At 44.2% G+C, this 21,492-nt stretch overlaps 1 protein-coding gene across 1 annotated transcript in view; it reads right to left on the reverse strand.

Annotated features, from left to right (window-relative positions):
• Positions 1-1,022: 1,022 nt before the first annotated feature.
• Positions 1,023-21,492, reverse strand: part of LOC120933440 (phospholipid phosphatase 3-like) — a 38,452-nt gene continuing 17,982 nt past the window's right edge. The window contains exons 4-6 of the mRNA XM_040346657.1: positions 7,766-7,823; positions 5,546-5,722; positions 1,023-1,133 (exon numbers count right to left, since the gene is read on the reverse strand). Coding sequence (XP_040202591.1) covers positions 1,038-1,133; positions 5,546-5,722; positions 7,766-7,823 — 331 coding nt within the window. The 3' untranslated portion in view covers positions 1,023-1,037. The remainder of the gene's footprint in view (positions 1,134-5,545; positions 5,723-7,765; positions 7,824-21,492) is intronic.

The following is a 21,492-nucleotide window of genomic DNA, read 5'->3' on the forward strand; positions in this document are numbered from 1 at the left end:
GGTACAACTATGGTGTGGTGGTGCAACTATGGTGCGATGGTGCAATAATGGCGCAACTATGGCATGGTGGTGCAACTATGGCATAGTGGTGCAACGGTGATGCCATGATGCAACGGTGGCGCAACTATAGTGTGGTGGTGCAACTGTGGTGCGATGGTGCAATGGTGGCGCAACTATGGCGTGGTGGTGCAACTATGGCATTGTGGTGCAACTGTGGTGCCAGGGTGCAACGGTGGCGCAACTACGGTGTGGTGGTGCAACTATGGTGAGATGGTGCAACTATGGTATGGTGGTGCAACTGTGGTGCCAGGGTGCAACGGTGGCGCAACTACGGTGTGGTGGTGCAACTATGGTGAGATGGTGCAACTATGGTATGGTGGTGCGATGTGGCAACTATGGGGTGGTGGTGCGATGGTGCAACTATGGTGTGGTGGTGCAATTGTGGTGCGAAGGTGCAACGTGGCCTTGCGGTGCAATGTGCCATAGTGGCATGATGGTATAATGGGCAAATATCAGTTATGGGTAAAGGGCCCTTACAGGCTTATTCAATAAGGCAGTATAGAGAGGAGTAATGGCGGGTAAAGTGCAGTAACACGTAACAGCAAACATATCTCAGCGCACTGTCTGATCAGTAAAAGAAACATTCTGATTGGTTGTTGCATTGTTCCTATAGTTAGCAATGATTGTCTCTGCTTGTAGTTTGTGAATGTAGCTCATCACATGCTGGAAAACGCTGGGCACCTCCAAGGAGCTGCAGAAAAAGAGTCTCTCCATCCCTGTATGCATATGCAGAAAAAGGAGCTGCTTCTAGAAATGTCTCTTGGCTCTGAAATGTTTGAATATGAGTCTCGGGGGTCACACTGAGATGTGTCTCTCTGTCCACTGAGCTTAATGGGGGGGGGGGGGGGGCTCAAATTTTCAGTTTGAACCCCATTGTACCCCCAGCGATCTCTCACAGTCCAGTTCTGCAGAGCCGTCCCGTCTTCTCCATCCTCCCATCGAGGATTTCCACGGTTCTTGACGATTTTAATTGGCACTTAACAGTTTGTGAACGTCTCTGGGCTGTCGGGACGCGGAGGGACGCTGACCGTCTGAGAGCGAGACCGCCGAAACAAACTGGAAATGTGGAAAGCCTAAAGACAAGAAGAGGACATTCATTTTATATCTTAATTAAAAATAACAGCAGAAATATTATTAATGATAATAAGAATAATAATAATAATAATAATAATAATAATAATAATAATATGTTGATGAACACAATAATAAATAATGATAATTATAACTATGTGTCATAATACTAATACTAATAATAATACAGTAATATAAATACAATAATAAATAATGATAATTATAACTATGTGTCATAATAATAATAATAATAGTAATAATAATAATACTAATAATAATATAAATACAATAATAAATAATGATAATATAGCTATATAAAATATAACCACAATAGTTATTATTACAGTGGAACCTCGGTTTAAGAGTAACTTGGTTTGAGAGCATTTTGATTTGCAAGCAACTTTTTTTTTTTAATTCTGACTCTGTTTGCGAGTATTGACTCGCAAGATGGCTGGAATTAAAGCTAAATAGGCCTGCAGTACCTCATTTGTCCTGAGGTATGGGGGCACAGAAGTCGAGCAGAGCCGAAAATAGGCCTGCAGTACCTCATTTGGCCTGAGGTACGGGGCGCAAGAGCCGAGAAAAGCCGAACATTGGCCTGCAGTACCTCATTTGGCCTGAGGTACGGGGGCGCAGGAACAAGCCAAAGTGTCCTCGGGCCTTTTTGGCGCTCTCTAGCGCCCCCCAAACTCTGGCTGCATTCGGTATTGCATCCCATTGAAGTCAAAGCGGAACAAATTATTTTCGTTTCCATTGACTTCTATGGGGAAACTCGCTTTGATATGCGAGTACTTTGGATTACGAGCATTCTCCTGGAACGGATTATGCTCGTAATCCGAGGTTCAACTGTATTATTTTTATTGTTGTTGTGAGGTAATCTCCACCTTCCGTCCCTTATTATCCCAAAATCTAACATTAGCATATAGGCACCTAATTGTGACATTTAATAATTGGTAAAGTGTATACTAATTATTTTTTTTTATCAACAGAATGCATAGTCTAAACACGACCTGAAAAAAGAATGAATTTTGTTTTCTATGGTAAAAAATCTGAATCAAATAAAATGTTGCCACCTCCCCTCTATACCGCGGTTTCAATACGGCATGCTACTTGTTGTTTTTTTTTTTTTTTTTGCATGTTGTATTTTGATGTACTAATATCGGTGTTTCTTATGCATTTGTATCTGCTGCTATACTGTGCATCGCATATGTAGTACCCTTTTACCTGCCGACATTGCCAGATCAATACGCTTTTCTACATGAAGAACCTGTGCAGCAGTATATCTTCTCCTGGTATGCTTACACAACTATTATATACAGAGTTCTTCTTTAACCCCTTAAAGCCAGGATACCTCTTTTCCAAGCTAACCCCGTGTGGCTCATCATGGCTCAGGGAACATCCTCTGTGCAGAATTAAACAGGATACACAGACGTTTCCTGATAGCCCCTCCCCCCGCGGTTCACAGGCCCCCGGCAGGGAGAAGAAGGAGAAGCCACCCATTCTTCATTTATATAAGATTTCCTATTTCCCACTCTCCAGAAATAACCTGGACAAAGGGACAGGGAGGGGACGGTCCCGTCTATGTTTAGATTTCACCGGGTCTAAAATTGTCTGGAACGACTTATCTGTCTGTTGCACGTATTGTCACTCCTGGTTTTTGTCCAGAAACGTTCGATTATTTTGGCATAAAAAACTATAAACTCTTCTATATTCTTTAAGGTCATATTTTCTTTAAAAAATAAATGTCAATATTATCAGCTTTACTAATGATTAATTAACAATATTAGGTGCTTATTAACTAACGTTAGGACTACATCATGTAGGTGCTTACAGGGCCGGATTTGTTGCTCTCCCTGCCGCCCCAAGGCCAGTTTCCACAATGCACCCCCTCCCTGCCAACCGAACCACCCCCCCCCCCCCCCCAAATCAACGGAGAATGGCAACTGGTTAGTTCAAATATTTTTTGTTTCTTTCTTTTTTAATTTTTTATCACTTTTTTTTTATTTTGTAGCTTGTCGTTTACTTTTTTTTATTTTTGTATAATTTTCTTCTTATTATTGTATGCGAATGTTAGGAGTAAATCATATTAGGTGCTTATATGCTACTGTTGGGGTTAAATCAGAAAATAAATTGCTTATATGCTAACGTTTGATTCAAATCACAATATTAGGCGCTTATATAATAATGTTAGGATTCAATGACAATATTAGGTGCTTATATGCTAATGTTAGGCGGTATAGGTGTAATATACTAATGATAGGTTCTTTATGTACAGTGGGGTGGATTCAAGAAGCAATTGCTTACTTGCGCCGGCGTTTCGAATGCTCCTGATTCAGGAACCTCGTTACGCCGACGGCAGCCTAAGATATGACTAGCATAAGGCTCTTATGCCAGTCATATCGTAGGCTGCATTCTTACATTGGCCGCTAGGGGGCGTTCCCGTTGTGGTCAGCAAATTGCATACTAACGCCGATTCACAACCCTACGCGAGCCCTGCGTACGCAGTTTACGTCGTTTGCAGACGTCGGGTTTCGCGTAAGGCTGCTCCTGCTAATAGCAGGGGCAGCCAATGCTACGTATACCCGTCGTTCCCGCGTCGCGAACTTTAAATTTTACGTCGTTTGCGTAAGTGAATCGTGAATGGCGCTGGACGCCATTCACGTTCACTTTGAAGCAAATGACGTCCTTGCGACGTCATTTGCCGCAATGCACGTCGGGAAAGTTTCCCGGCAGAGCATGCGCACTACGTTCGGCGTGGGAACGCGCCTAATTTAAATGATCCACGCCCCCTACGGGATCATTTAAATTACGCGCCCTTACGCCGGGCATTTTTGAGGAGTGCCCACGCAAATTACGTGGCTACTGCTTTGTGAATGAAGCGTAGCGCAAATAATTTGCGGGGGGCGCAGGGCAAAAACGGGACGCTGCGCCTCCGAAAGGAGTGCGCAGCGGTACCTGAATCTACCCCAGTAATACCAGATTTTCTTGCAAGAATAGCTTTTGTTCTTAGAACGACGTATTACAACAATGTCCTTGGAAGGTCTTGTCTATAGGAAGGCAGTAAAGCTAGCCATATACCAGTAAAATTTTGTTTGAAAACCTTCATTTTTAGGATGTTCATTCGATTTCCAAACAGTTAGTAAGGGCAAATCAACAATCGTTTTCGGGAGCAGTGAGCCAAAAAAAATTGAAGTAGGATAACTGTGATTGTGGTTTCAGGAAAATGTGTAACTACTGTAATGTGATATGTATGTGTACTAATAGTATTAGTACATAAGAGTACATTAGTACATTACATAGTATTACTAATACTAATAACTCCTCTTCTAAAAAAAACTTTCAAAACCCAAAACTGGCCGTCGTGAGCAGAGGTTGATTTCCGTATCGCTGTTAATGCATGTTCATGCATGTCAATGCAGTTCATTATGGCACATAAAGATAGCCCATTAATTTTGCACCTAATGAATGTTAATTCATTTTATTAATAATGTTTAATTTAATTTATAATTACATTTTTAAAGCGGAGTTCCGGCCACAATTTCACTTTTTAAATATAAATACCCCTGTAATACACAAGCTTAATGTATTCTAGTAAAGTTAGTCTGTAAACTAAGGTCCGTTTTGTTAGGTTGTTACAGCATTTAGACACTTTAAAAAATAGAAATTGACTGGGGCCATCTTAAGTGTGGGCATCATGAAGCCAGACTGTATGACTTCCTGGATTTCAGTCTTGCAGATCTCGCACATGCTCAGTGCTACACAAGCAGTGTAGTAGGTTTCAGATCAGGTTTCAGCACCTGTACTGTCCAAGTCACATGATTCTTCGAGACTGGGGAGTGCACAGACTCCTGGAAAGTTACACCCACTACATTCCCAGGAGTCTGTGCGGTGTAGGTTAGGAAGCATTAAGCACCTAGGTGCAGGAAGAGGGAAGTTTAACTATTCTGCCTAGCAACAACACTTTGAAGGCAACTAAAAACATTTTTTTTTCTTAAAGGACTAATGAATTTTTTTTAAAACTACTGATGTAATGTTATATTTATGGGTGGAACTCCACTTTAATTACATTTTTTAATTCATTTTAATGCACTAAAAAAATGCACCTGACCCTATTATTTGAATGCAGTGCACTACAACGCAAGCCATGTTGCCCATTACTGTAATGCATAGGTGTTCCAGTCAACATGAATGGCACCACGTCATGGCTCTTCTGTAAAGGTGCCATAAAACTTGCCCTTTTCTGCTAATTACCTCAGCCCAAAGGTGTGTATGGGCCACAAAACTTGTATTTAGATTGTAAATCCTTTTTTTTTTATTTTATTTGTTTGTAAATTTAGCCGATATCCACTCAATAGACTCTGACATAGAGAGACAGGTGAAGGTTCGTTATCTGGTCAACTTATTTCCAACTTACCACCCAGTAAGCCACCAGTGCTCCCTGCAGGTAGCCAACAGCCACGTCAGTTGGGTGGTGCCTGTGGTCCGATATGCGGGTGAATCCGATATATAAAGCTACAAGGATCAATACGAACTGAACAAGGGGGCGCAAGAGACGGGCCCCGCTCCACGCCATCCGCACCTGCAGATAAAACTGGAGAAGACACATGGTATGAGTAACTATCATTCAGTATGGACGACAAAAAGGAATTACTTTTGGTAAACCAATTACATTTCTATCTAATGCAGTCTAGCCAGAGAAAGGTGAACGCTGATTGGTTCCTATGGATTACTGCACTTTGTACTCCTATTGACCACCTTCCTGTGGCGTCACCAACTGCACTGTGGTCAACTAACAATGATCGGGAGCTGGTAGGGCAGCTGCTGATGAAGTCATCACTGTGCAGCCAATTACAATGACTTTTATTTAGGAGCCCCTCCTACCGGACCTCAGTGGGAACGGTCCACTTAAAGGGACAGTGGCAAGGAGATAAATCAGCCTGTACTGACATTGCACCATACGATACAATGCAATGCAGATTTCTCAGGTAAACCGAAAGCTCCTGGTGTCTTAAACATGTTGCAAAATATCCTGAACAAGATATCGGAGTCACAGAATTACAGACACCAGGTTTGTGAGTCACTTTGGCTTAGTCAGTGCAGAGTGTCAACATTGGGGACATGACCTCAAACTACAGGATAAAAGTTCAAAATTAACCACACAAAGGGGCTGATTTACTAAAATTGGAGAGTGCGAAATATGGTGCAGCTGGGAATGGTAGCCAATCAGCTTCTATCTTAAGCTTGTTCAATTAAGCTTTGAGAAAAAAAAATGGAACATGATTGGTTTCTATGCAGAGCTGCACCCGATTTTGTACTCTACAGTTTTAGTAAATCCCCACCAAAGTGTTCTTTTACCGAAAGAGTAGTTGATGCTTGGAACAATCTAGTCAATATTCCAATCACACACAGACCTGGATTAATGGCTCGTAGAAAGAGAGTGGGTGCTGAAACGATCCCCAGCTGGGCACTGGAACCATCAAACAGTTATAAAATATTCGCCAGCACACCACGGATCGCAGACAGCGTCCAAAAATGTAATACAAATAAGGCATTACAAAAAAGTGCAATGTTTTGAGGCCACGCAGGACCTCTTCGTCAGGCAAGTTACTTGCCTGACGAAGAGGTCCTGTGTGGCCTCAAAACGATGCTTGGAATATACTTCCGACAAAGGTAGTGAGTCAACCCTAAGGAAACAGTAAGTGAATCTAAGCATGCTTGGAATAAACATAGATCGATACTCCGTAGAAAAGGATTTAAAAAATCCTATACCCACAGGTGATCCAGAGCAGGAGTCTCCAAGCTTTTTAGAGCTCCCTTACATCCATATGTGCCCAGCAGAGTCCCCCCTCACATCCATATGTGCCCAGCAGAGTCCCCCCCTTACATACATATGTGCCCAGCAGAGTCCCCCCTAACATCTATATGTGCCCAGCAGAGTCCCACTTACATCCATGTGTGCCCAGCAGAGTCCCCCCTCACATCCATATGTGCCCAGCAGAGTCCCCCTTTCAGCCATATGTGCCCAGCAGACTCCCCCCCCTTACATTCAAGTGTGCCCAGTAGAGTCCCCCCTTTATATCCATGTGTGCCCAGCAGAACCCCCTTAAAAACATATGTGCCCAGCAGAGTCTCCCATTACATCAATAAACTCCAACATTGTCCAATTCTCTGCAGTCTGGGAAGCATTTAATTTACCGCCTGATCCCCGACAGTATATATATATATATATATATATATATATATATATATATATATATATACATACACACAAATATTGAATGTTGGAAAAATAAGAGTCTGTGAAAGCCAAACTTTTATGTATAATAATAATGTATATATATTATTATTATTATAATACATAACATTTTGCCTTTCACTTGAGGTTGTTGAGGTTGTCGGGCCGTATAATGAGAAGCGGGAAGAATTTTGTGGTCTTTCTGTCCTCATCTATTAGAAGGTGCTGGTGGCTGTGGAGCTGCAGAAAACCCTAAACCATCATAACCCAGAATTTGTCTTGCAAAGAATTACTGTCAATATACGGCACTGAGCTCACAATCACACTTCCTCTTTTCCAGAATATTAGGTAACCTGAGTCACAAGAGATTCTGCATGGTCATGGTGTGCGTAGACTCACCGAGAGATACAGCATGGCGTACATGGCGAGAGAAGCGTGTCCAGAATAGAACGATTTTCTGAAAGAAAAAATGTGAATTTAATTTAAAATCTCATTCAGCTGGTCTCATCTCTAATATTGTCTGCACATGTAAAAAGTGTATCTAAAGGAAAAACTTTTATTTTTACTTTTGGACAGCACCATTCTGGGTTTTATTGTTCTTGGTGTCCCCGGGAGATTCAGCCTCTCTATTTGTCCTGGTGACCATTATCACTAAAAGTGAAAGAAAATCCCACATTTTGGGTTGTCACCAGAACAGAAGTTGAGGGGAAATCTCCCAATGGGAAACTAGTTCTGGTAACAACCTTAGTTTGGAGGGATTTCTGTTCACTTCCTTCTTTGGCTATAGGACAGGAAGTGAAGGGAAATCTCCCCATGGGGCATGGAGGAAAAAATTCTATCCAGAATGAAAAAAAAAAAAACATTTAGTTCTACTTTTAAGCAGTTTGAGCAATTTTAACAAGATTTCCAGTGTACATTCTTAAAAAAAAAAATATATTCATCTGTGCCACACATGCACATTTCCCCATGTGTATCACTTTTCATAGAGTGTAGTACAGGGGTGTCAAACTCAATTTCATCGTGCTCCGCATCAGCATTATGATTGCCCTCAAAAGGGTCGGTTGCAGTGTTGCCAACCTACCAGATTGAAATTTACTGTCACGACACCCAAAATTTACTGGCGCAGCCACGTTTTTACTGGCATTTCACAAAAGTTACTACAAATTTCAGTATTTAGGCTACAAACAAGTACGCTAGGCAAATAGCAATGTGATTTAAGGTAGATATTAAGGTAAATAAAACATATTTTTGTTATTTTCGATATAATAAGGGCAAATTATTTAGTCACATCACCCCCTGCCTCCATCCCCCTCTGCCACCAACACCCCCTGCCTTTACCCCCCTCTGCGGTGCCACAATCTCCCCCTGCCTCCAATCTCCCCCAGGCCCCCTGCCTCCATCCCCCTCTGCGGTGCCACCAACAACCCCTGTCTCCATCTCCCACCCTCTGCGGTGCCACCATCCCTCTCTGCGGTGCCACCAACACCCCCTGCCACCAATCTCCCCCTGCCATTAACACCCTCCTGCCTCCAATCACCCCCTGCCTCCAATCACCCCCTGCCTCCAATCACCCCATGCCACTAATACCCCCTGCCTCCAATCTCCCCCTGCCACTAACACCCCCTGCCTCCAATCTCCCCCTGCCACTAACACCCCCTGCCTCCAATCTCCCCCTGCCTCCAATCTCCCCCTGCCTCCAATCACCCCCTGCCTCCAATCACCCCCTGCCACTAACACCCCCTACCGCCAATCTCCCCCTGCCACTAACATCCCCTGCCTCCATCCTCCTCTGCGGTGCCACCGCAGCCACCATCACCCCCTGCCTCCAATCACCCCCTGCCTCCAATCTCCATGCGCAGTTCCAAGCCGAACCGATCTCGGCTATTTTTACTGGCACATTTCCGCAACCACGGACATTTACGAACGGGGGAAAAAAGTGCCCGTTTTTACGAAACTGTCCGTAAAAATACGGACGGTTGGCAACACTGGTCGGTTGTATCTGTAAGATTAGATGTCCAGCGCATTCCCTCCCCTTACATTAGATGTCAAGAGCCACTTCATTATCATAAGTTGAGTCCCCCACTCTCCCTTACATCACAGTGCACCCCCCTTTCCTTATGCTGCTGCTGGGAAGAAGCTGGATGCATTGCTTGAAAGCAGAAAGTATGGGTCTCGAGGAGGACTGCAGGAGAGGTGCAAGGGCCACATGAAATGGCCTGGAGGGCCGGATTTGGCCCACGGGCCTTGTGTTTGACAACAGTGGTGTAGACACATACCAAGCCAGAAATCCAGAGAGCTCCTCATTTCCTGTGGTCAGCCGACAACACTGTCTGTGCTGCACAGAAATCCAATGAAGTGTTTTCTGCCCACCTAGTTCTCCCCTGCCGGGCTACAGAACATACTCCTTTATGTCCCTTTAAATTCCCTCTGGGTGGCTGGAGGCGATAGGGTGGGATTTTGTAGTCCAGTCGGTGAAGAACAAGCAACATTTTCTATACTTAGTGGTTTTAATTTTTTTAAATATATATATTTTTTTTGTTTTACCCCCATATTTTTCAGAAATGGGAACTCAGTCCTTGTGACAGAGATGTGCCTTCGCAATGCTTAGATCGGCATCTCCCCTGTAGTCTGACTCAGCCTTTATGACCTTTACTTGTCTATGCAATCCATGCAGAGGCTCATTTATGCTGTATGTAAGATGATATTAGCCAACAGTTTACTGTACAGTGATGCCTCCTACAAGCCTGGTTTCTATATTAGTTATAAACTAAATAAAAGAAGGACGTGAAGAGGTTTACTGAATGTGAGATATAACACTGCACCGGCACTGGATATATTTTTTATTTATAGTACATGCATTCCACTGTTCGGTAAAGTATATCTAAAGCCCTTACCTTATCCTAAGACATGCAGAATCGTGGCCGTACGTTTTTTCAAAAGCCGCGCCTCCTACGTCTTTTGTTCCGTGATAGGCGGAACACTCAGCTTCCCAGGAGGCACTGTGTTCAGTGTTCGCCTATCACGGAGGCCCTCTCGTCCGAGGACGAGAGGGCCTCCGTGATAGGCGGACACTAAACACAGAACGAGAGGGCCTCCGTGATAGGCGGACACTAAACACAGGACGAGAGGGCCTCCGTGATAGGCGAACACTGAACACAGTGCCTCCTGGGAAGCTGAGTGTTCCGCCTATCGCGGAACAGAAGACGTAGGAGGTGCGGCTTTTGAAAAAATGTACGGCCGCGATTCTGCATGTCTTAGGATAAGGTAAGGTTAGGTTACTGGCGTATAAGACGACCCCCGACTTTTAAGAAGATTTTAAGGGGTTAGAAAGTCGTCTTATACGCCAGAAAATACGGTATGTATATAGATTTATATATGTTTATATATACTGTATATAGACATATATATCTATATATATACAGTGCCTTAAAAATGTATTCATACCCCTTGAATTTTTTAGTCAGCCTTTCTCAAACTTTTAAAAATAGAGGAACCCATAAAATACATTTTTGGTCTTGGGGAACTCTATAAAATCCTGTAGGGTTTTGTTTTTGTTGCCTCCCTCTGGATCAACCCTGGGCATAGGATGTTGAACGGAACCCTAGTTGAGAAAGGCTGCTCTGAATGCTCAGATGATAGGGTTTTCCCATTGTCCTTGATCTCTATGGCCGCGTACACACGGTCGGTTAAACCGATGAGAATGGACCGTTTTCATCGGTCCAAACCGATCGTGTGTGGGCCCCATCGGTTATTTATCCATCGGTTAAAAAAAAGCAATCTTGTTTTAAATTCAACCGATGGATACCTAACCGATAGAAAAAAAAACGATTGTTTGTAGGCACGTCCATCGGTTAAAAATCCATGCATGCTCAGAATCAAGTCGACACATGCTTGGAAGCATTGAACTTCGTTTTTTTCAGCACGTTGTTGTGTTTTACGTCACTGCGTTCTGACACGATCGTTTTATTTAACTGATGGTGTGTAGGCACGACTGACCATCAGTCAGCTTCATCGGTTAACCTATGACAACGGTCCATCAGACAGTTTTCATCGGATGAACCGATCGTGTGTACAGGGCTTAAGAGTGACTTATTGTTATCTGTCTGTTGATAGACCTTGGGGTTTTCAAGGTTTAGCATTGTACTAAAACAAACGTCTAGCAATCTAGCACAAATGGCAAATAAACATGGAGTGTTTGCATGGGAAGTTCTACTTGGAGCTACAAGTAGACTGTTAGTATAGTAATATAACACACGATCCAAGCCAAAGTAAGGAATGGAAGAGTCGTGTAACTTGCCATCAACGGCCACTTGAAAATAGTCGTGCGACTACTTTGTTGACCAGCCCTTGTCATCAAGCATCAGGCTATCATATATCGCAGTAAGATGTGAAAGCCTCAAAGTGAAATCACAGTCGACTACTGCACAGTGATTGCAATAAATCAATGGATCTGGACGGAGCCAACAGATTCTCTTGCTTTTCACAGTAGTCATTATTCAGCAATTCTAACCACATTCCCCTATGTACAGATGGCCATATACAATTACATATCTTCATATGAACCACAGTAATCAAAACACATAATAATAAGTAAAGCTGTGAAAGTCTTATCAAAAATGATTTACTAGTAACTGTTGCAAAAATAAGTCAAAATTGTAATTATTGATCTGTAACAATAGAAGTTCAAAGGGAAGTCAGACACATTTGTCTATTGGATTACATTTTGGTGAGAGTCAGGCAAGGTTTTTAGCACTGTCCTGGAACCCACATGGCAGGTCTCCCTTAGTTTTGGCTGTCTGGCTATGCATTGCTGCATTCTTTATATATTCCAAGGAATATGGATATCCTTGGGGGAGTGGATTGGCATCTCACAGCTGAGATCCCACCCACGAGGTCTAGGAAAGGTGTAAAAATCTATCTTTCTCTTTAAGCGGAGCTCCACCCTAAAGTGGAACTTCCGCTCATCGGGACCCCCCTCGGGTGTCACATTTGACACCTTTCAGGGGGAGAGGGGTGCAGATACCTGTCTAAGACAGGTATTTGCACCCACCTCGGGGAGTCCTTCTGCGGGTATTCTGTGGGTAGTTTGTCACTTCCCGCACCCGCCCGTTGTGTTCTGGGAAACACTCGGCTCCCAGAACAAAACAGGGACCAGTGAGGACGGCGCAGCGCGGCTTGTGCATTCGCCGTAGGGAATCGGGCAGTGAAGCCGGAACGCTTCACTTCCTGGTTCCCTCACCGAGGATGGCGGTAGGGGCAGCAGATAGACTGCTGCAGACGTCGCTGGACAGGTAAGTGTCCATATATCAAAAGTCAGCAGCTGCAGTATTTGTAGCTGCTGGCTTTTAATATTTTTTAATGGCGGAGCTCCGCTTTAATAATAAAAATGCTAGATGAGGGCCACATTCAATTGGGTTAGGTGATACCGTGTTTCCCCGAAAATAAGCCTGGGTCTTATATTAATTTTAGCTCCAAAAGACACAGTAGGGTTTATTTTCAGGGTAGGTCTTATGATGTAATGTGCTGTCTTCTCTCCCCCTCTCTGCCTGTCAGGAATCCCCAGTGTAAACTGAGTTAAAATGCTTGTAAAATCCTATAATCCACTCTAATATAGTAGTATATAATGTACAATGTGTGTTTTTCTGTAATATAATTGTGCCAAATACCTTCGTTATAGCGCCGCTCTGCGCTTCTGTGACCCGCCGGAGCTCTCTTTTCCCGCAATTATATTACAGAAACACACACATTGTACTAATGTACTAACGTAATAGAGTGGATTATAGGATTTTACAAGCATTTGAAACTAGGGCTTATATTTGGGGGGAAGGCTTATATTGCAACCCTCCTGGAAAATATTTTCGGGGTAGTTCTTATTTTCGGAGAAACATGCTAGGATACCTCAAGGGTGTAGAATAACCTATATTTACAGTAGGGTTTAGTCTGGAGAGTTGTGGGTGGAGATGAGGCAAGGCCTGACCCATTGCTGAGTTTTTAACCCTGTCCTAGAACCCACAGGGGAGGCTTCACCCAGCTCTGGCTGTTGGACCATGGTAGCTGGACTTTACTGTATTCCATTTATATTCCAAGCAATATGGCAAGTCGTGACGCAGTGGTTTGGCATCTCATTACTAAGATCCCACCTACAAGAAGAATAGTTTGGCATCTTACTACTGAGATCCCACCCACGAGGTCTAGGAGAGGTGTAAAACTCAATCTTTCTCTTTATGAATAAAAAAAAAAAAGGGTAGATGATAGCCACATTCTATTAGATTAGGTTATAGGATGCCTGGGGGGGGGGTGTTTAAAATAATCTATATTTACAGTAGTGTTAAGTCTGTGGCTTTTTGCTCAGAGTCAGGCAAGATTTGACTCATTGCTGAGTTTCTAAACTGTCCTACAACCCTCAGGGGAGTCTTCCCCAGCTGTGGTTGTTGGACCATGCTATCTGGGCAGTGCTATATTCATTATATATTCTAAGGAATATGGCCATCCTCGGGGGAGTGGTTTGGTTTGGCATCTCACTACTGAGATCCCACCCACAAAGTCTAGGAGAAGAGTAAAAATCCATCTTTCTTTTAATCCAATAAAAAAAAAAAAGAGAGATATTCAACTAATTCAACTAATTCCACCCACAACTGGGGAAGTTAGGCAAGGTTTGAATCATTGTTAAGTTTTTATCACTGTCCTAAAACCCGCAGGGGAGGTAATCCCCAGCTCTGACTGTTGTACCATCCTATATGGGCAGTGCCACATTAATTTTATACTCCAAGGAACATGGCCATTTTTGGGGGAGTGGTTTGGCATCTCACTGCTGAGATCCCACCCACGGGGTCTAGGAGAAGGGTACAAATCCATTTTTCTTTTAATACAATAAAAAATAGAGATGGCAGCCATATCCAATTGGATTGGGTAATAGGGTACTTGCGGTGTGTGAAATAGTCTAAGTTTACGGTGGAGTTTGGTCTGTGGAAGTCTGCGGAAGTTGTGGGTGGAATCAGGCAAGGTTTGAATTATTGTTGAATTTTTGTCACTGTCCTAAAACCCACAGGGGAGGTATTCCCCAGCTCTGACTGTTGTACCATCCTATATGGGCAGCGCTGCATTCATTTTATAATCCAAGGAACATGGCCATTTTTGGGGGAGTGGTTTGGCATCTAACTGCTGAGATCCCACCCACGGGGTCTAGGAGAAGGGTACAAATCAATTTTTCTTTTAATACAATAAAAAATAGAGATGGCAGCCATATTCAATTAGATTGGGTAATAGGGTACTTGCGGTGTGTGAAATAGTCTAAGTTTACAGTAGAGTTTGGCCTGGGGAAGTTGTGGGTGGAATTAGGCAAGTTTTGAATCATTGTTGAGTTTTTATCACTGTCCTAAAACCCGCAGGGGAGGTATTCCCCAGCTCCGACTGTTGGACCATCTAATCTGGGCAGTTCCGCATTAATTTTATACTCCAAGGAACATGGTAATTTTTGAGGGAGTGGTACTGCAGAGATCCCACCCACGAGGTCTAGGAGAAGAGTAAAAATCCATCTTTCTTTTAATCCAATAAAAAAAAAAGAGAGATGGCAGCCATATTCAATTAGATTGGGTAATAGTCTAAGTTTACGGTAGAGTTTGGCCTCCTATCTGGGCAGTGTTGCATTATTTATTTATTCCAAGCAAGACATTTTCCAAGGAACATGGCCATTTCGGGGGGGGAGTGGTTTGGCATCTCACTAGATCCCACCCATGAGGTTTAGGAGAAAAGGTAAACTTTCTCCTAATTGTTTAAAAAAAAAAAAGCAGATGATGGCCACATTTAATTCTATATATTATTATATAGTCTATATTCTGGTATCATGTGGATAGGCGATGTAAGAAAGCTGATGTCAAGAGAAACTCAGTTTCTTATCTAGATTTATCCAAACCCTTGGAGGCATATACATAAAACATTCACTCCAGGTAAATCTGGATTTCCAATAACAGTCCTATTAGACCTAAATAGTTCTGTCTTCAGAAACTTCTCTTGAAACTCCGGTGTAGGCTAGAGTACTTCTTTAATGTAACCTTAACTGTGAAATGCTCCACTGAATACAGGAAAAACCATTAGTGCCGCTGGGGTTATTACATTTGCCTCTTAGAGGATTGTTCCTCCTCTGCTTTATTCTACTCGTCATCTCTGCTAATAATCAACAAATAATCATTTACTGGCACAGCCGGGAGGCAGGAAATACATTAACCTAGAAAGTTACTTTTCAGTCCATTTCTTTCTGACTCATACAGCAATTAGGAATCTCTGTCCTATAAAGTGGTGATCACTCACCAGAAGCACTGTTGTTTGCTGCTTCATAGGCAAATCAAGCAAGTTTGCAAATATGACTTGTGTCTCTTTTTCCTGCCGTCCCCTGATGCCCTGTACACACGATTGGTTAGTCTGAGGAAAACGGACCGATGGACTGTTTTCATCTTGTGTGGGCCCCATCGTTTTTTTCACATTGGTGAAAAAAAATAGAACCTGTTTTAAATTTTTCTTATGGTTAAAAAACCGACAGAAAAAAAACTATCGTCTGTGGGGAAATCCAAAGGTCACGAATCCACTCATGCTCAGAATCAAGTTGACGCATGCTCGGAAGCATTGAACTTCATTTTTCTCAGCACGTCGTAGTGTTTCACGTCACCGCGTTGGACTCAATCGGATTTTGAACTGATGGTGTGTAGGCACATCAGACCATCAGACCATCAGACTTCAGCCTTCAGTCCATTTTCATCGGATGGACTGATCGTGTGTACAGGGATTTTTGACTGATGGTGTGTAGGCAAGACTGATGAAAGTCAGCTTCATCGGAAATCCAATGAAATAATCCATCGGATTAGATTCCATCAGATATCCGATCGTGTGTACAGGGCATGGGAGTTCTACTAGAATCCGCAACCATTTCACCCGTCAGATGTCCTACATGTATCATTAACTACTTGCCGCCCGCCAATGACATATTGACGTTGGCAAAGTGGTTGTAGAATGCTGACTGGGCGTCATATGACGTCTTCAGGATTCTGAGCCGCTGCGCGCCCCCGGGGGCGCGCATCGCGGCGATCGTTGTTGCAGGGTGTCAGTCTGACACCCCGCAACACTGATCAAGGTAAAGAGTCTCTCACGGAGAATCTTTACCACGTGATCAGCCGTGTCCAATCACAGCTGATCACGATGTAAACAGGAAAAGCCGGTAATCGGCTTTTCCTCACTCGCGTCTGTCAGACGCAAGTAAAGGAGAGCCGATCGGCTGCTCCTGTGACAGGGGGGGGGGGTTTGTGCTGATCGATTATCAGCACAGCCCCCCCCCAAGGATGCCCACTGGACCACCAGGGATGCCCACTAGACCACCAGGGATTTAAAAAAAAAGGTATGCCACCCTAGACCACCAGGGATGAGGACACAAAAAATGGATGCCAATCAGTGCCGCAATGGATGCCAATCAGTGCCCACAATGGGCATCACTGATTGTCAGGCATTGTTTGGCACTGATTGGCATCCATTAGTACAACACATACAATAGTGCCCATCTATTCCCATCCGTGCCACCTATCAGTGCCCATCCATGCCGCCTATCAGTGCCCATCCGTGCCGCCTATCCGTGCCCATCCGTGCCGCCTATCCGTGCCCAGCTGTGCCGCCTATCCGTGCCCAGCCGTGCCACCTATCTGTGCCCATCTGTGCCACCTATCCATGCCCATCCGTGCCGCCTATCCAAGCCCATCCATGCCGCCTATCCATGCCGCCTATCAGTGCCCATCCGTGCCGCCCATCAGTGCCACATATTAGTGCCCATCAATGCCACCACATCAGTGCCACCTCATCAGTGCCCATCAGTGCCGCCTTATCAGTGCCCGTCAGTGCAGTACCATCAGTGAAGGAGAAAACTTACTTATTTACAATGTTTTATAACAGAAACAAAAAAAAACGTATTTTTTTCTAAATTTTCGGTCATTTTTTTATTTTTTTTACAGAAAATAAATATCCCAGAGGTGATCAAATACCACCAAAAGAAAGCTCTATTTCTGGGTACAAAATGATAAAAATTTAGTTTGGGTACAGTGTAGCATGACCGCGCAATTGTCATTCAAAGTGCAACAGCGCTGAAAGCTGACAATTGGTCTGGGCGGGAAGGTGTATAAGTGCCCGGTATGGAAGTGGTTAGCACAGGGCCGGTTATGTCAAGGAAAGTGTCCTCAGAATTACTCTACATCCCATGCTGATGTTCATACCTAAGGGAATATGGGTCCTGTCTTCCTTCCAAAAAAGTGAAAACGGAATCTGTTTGAAATGACCCTGCAGCCCATCCGGATTTCCTACTGTTTGGCTGTAGAGCTGCCCTTTCCATGGAATTTCTGCCACTACCAAAATGATTTTAAGACTGCAATGACCTCTAAATGATTTAAATAGGCATGTTTAAAATATCAAAGTTCAATTTTACTATAAAGATGCAAAAGATTAAAAAAAGCATTGCAGAGTGACCAGCAGTGGAAAATCAGTCCTCATTATGGAATATCACACGCCATAGCTAAAATGATAGTACTATTACTCCACAGCTCTTTGCGCTCCACCTCCCACCATTCACTATATCTGGTCTCCCCAGGAGCCTGCATTCACTATATCTGGTCTCCCCAGGAGCCTGCATTCACTATATCTGGTCTCCTCAGGACCCTGCATTCACTATATCTGGTCTCCTCAGGACCCTGCATTCACTATATCTGGACTCCCCAGGATCCTACATTCACTATATCTGGTCTCCCCAGGAGCCTGCATTCACTATATCTGGTCTCCCCAGGAGCCTGCATTCACTATATCTGGTCTCCCCAGGAGCCTGCATTCACTATATCTGGTCTCCCCAGGAGCCTGCATTCACTATATCTGGTCTCCCCAGGACCCTGCATTCACTATATCTGGTCTCCTCAGGACCCTGCATTCACTATATCTGGTCTCCCCAGGAGCCTGCATTCACTATATCTGGTCTCCCCAGGAGCCTGCATTCACTATATCTGGTCTCCTCAGGACCCTGCATTCACTATATCTGGTCTCCCCAGGAGCCTGCATTCACTATATCTGGACTCCCCAGGACCCTGCATTCACTATATCTGGACTCCCCAGGATCCTGCATTCACTATATCTGGTCTCCCCAGGATCCTGCATTCACTATATCTGGTCTCCCCAGGATCCTGCATTCACTATATCTGGTCTCCCCAAGAGCCTGCATTCACTATATCTGGTCTCCTCAGAACCCTGCATTCACTATATCTGGTCTCCCCAGGATCCTGCATTCACTATATCTGGTCTCCTCAGGATCCTGCATTCACTATATCTGGTCTCCTCAGGACCCTGCATTCACTATATCTGGTCTCCCCAGGATCATGCATTCACTATATCTGGTCTCCCCAGGATCATGCATTCACTATATCTGGTCTCCCCAGGATCCTGCATTCACTATATCTGGTCTCCTCAGGACCCTGCATTCACTATATCTGGTCTCCCCAGGATCATGCATTCACTATATCTGGTCTCCCCAGGAGCCTGCATTCACTATATCTGGTCTCCTCAGGACCCTGCATTCACTATATCTGGTCTCCCCAGGACCCTGCATTCACTATATCTGGTCTCCTCAGGACCCTGCATTCACTATATCTGGTCTCCCCAGGATCATGCATTCACTATATCTGGTCTCCCCAGGAGCCTGCATTCACTATATCTGGTCTCCTCAGGACCCTGCATTCACTATATCTGGTCTCCCCAGGAGCCTGCATTCACTATATCTGGTCTCCCCAGGAGCCTGCATTCACTATATCTGGTCTCCTCAGGACCCTGCATTCACTATATCTGGTCTCCCCAGAACCCTGCATTCACTATATCTGGTCTCCCAAAGAACCTGCATTCACTATATCTGGTCTCCCCAGGAGCCTGCATTCACTATATCTGGTCTCCCACAGTACACAGAACATGGAAATGCTAATAATATAAACTGCTAAATTACCTTTTCTCATCAGCAGTATCTAGCAGTCTTGTGAATTATATCAGTGTCTGGTTAAAGCTTGTGGGAGGAGTGTTCATTTGAAATGTATTTTCTAACTAAAATTTGCACTCGATCTAACCACTACTTTAATAAACTATTTGGAACTATCCTGCATTCACTATATCTGGTCTCCCCAGGAGCCTGCATTCACTATATCTGGTCTCCCCAGGAGCCTGCATTCACTATATCTGGTCTCCCCAGGATCCTGCATTCACTATATCTGGTCTCCTCAGGACCCTGCATTCACTATATCTGGTCTCCCCAGGATCATGCATTCACTATATCTGGTCTCCCCAGGAGCCTGCATTCACTATATCTGGTCTCCTCAGGACCCTGCATTCACTATATCTGGTCTCCCCAGGAGCCTGCATTCACTATATCTGGTCTCCCCAGGACCCTGCATTCACTATATCTGGTCTCCCCAGGAGCCTGCATTCACTATATCTGGTCTCCCCAGGACCCTGCATTCACTATATCTGGTCTCCCCAGGACCCTGCATTTACTATATCTGGTCTCCCCAGGACCCTGCATTCACTATATCTGGTCTCCCCAGGAGCCTGCATTCACTATATCTTGTCTCCCCAGGAGCCTGCATTCACTATATCTGGTCTCCCCAGGACCCTGCATTTACTATATCTGGTCTCCCCAGGACCCTGCATTCACTATATCTGGTCTCCCAGGACCTGCATTCACTATATCTGGTCTCCCCAGTACCCTGCATTCACTATATCTGGTCTCTCCAGGACTCTGCATTCACTATATCTGCTCTCCCCAGGAGCCTGCATTCACTATATCTGGTCTCCCCAGGACCCTGCATTCACTATATCTGGTCTCCCCAGGACCCTGCATTCACTATATCTGGTCTCCCCAGGACCCTGCATTCACTATATCTGGTCTCCCCAGGACCCTGCATTCACTATATCTGGTCTCCCCAGGACTCTGCATTCACTATATCTGGTCTCCCCAGGACTCTGCATTCACTATATCTGGTCTCCCCGGGACCCTGCATTCACTATATCTGGTCTCCCCAGGAGCCTGCATTCACTATATCTGGTCTCCCCAGGACTCTGCATTCACTATATCTGGTCTCCCCGGGACCCTGCATTCACTATATCTGGTCTCCCCAGGACTCTGCATTCACTATATCTGGTCTCCCCAGGACTCTGCATTCACTATATCTGATCTCCCCGGGACCCTGCATTCACTATATCTGGTCTCTCCAGGACTCTGCATTCACTATATCTGGTCTCCCCAGGACTCTGCATTCACTATATCTGATCTCCCCGGGACCCTGCATTCACTATATCTGGTCTCTCCAGGACCCTGCATTCACTATATCTGGTCTCCCCGGGACCCTGCATTCACTATATCTGGTCTCCCCAGGACTCTGCATTCACTATATCTGGTCTCCCCAGGACTCTGCATTCACTATATCCGGTCTACCCAGGAGCCTGCATTCACCATATCTGGTCTCCCACAGTACACAGAACATGGAAATGCTAATAATATAAACTGCTAAATACCTTTTCTCATCAGCAGTATCTAGCAGTCTTGTGAATTCTATCAGTGTCTGGTTAAAGCTTGTGGGAGGAGTGTTCATTTGAAATGTATTTTCTAACTAAAATTTGCACTTGATCTAACCACTACTTTAATAAACTATTTGGAACTATCACCACATTATTCTTCAGGGTCTCTGCTTTCAGTGCTTTGGGGTTTTAACAAATTTTCAGGCCTAAAATAATTTTTTTAAACATAAGCACAAAAAATGTAAAAAAAAAAAAAACGGCTCTGCCGGTGAAAGGGTTAATTTGAGCATTTCGATGCTCGGCAGCAGTTAGGGGAATACCCGTTCTTTGTCTCTATTCTTACTCATCTGCATCTTTACTAATAAAGACCATATTTTACAGCAACGCCAACCAGGCAGGAAGCTCATTAGCCGCCACTTTTCAATCTTTTTCTCGCCACCACTCTTCACAACATGACTCAGACAGATGAGGAAATCTTCATCGTTTCAGTACAAGGGTATGGTAAACATGGTTTTAATTGGAACAGCGAGGCCATCAAAACATTATGACTTGAG

Source organism: Rana temporaria, chromosome 3 (genome assembly GCF_905171775.1).
Source record: "Rana temporaria chromosome 3, aRanTem1.1, whole genome shotgun sequence".
Lineage (NCBI taxonomy): Eukaryota > Metazoa > Chordata > Amphibia > Anura > Ranidae > Rana > Rana temporaria.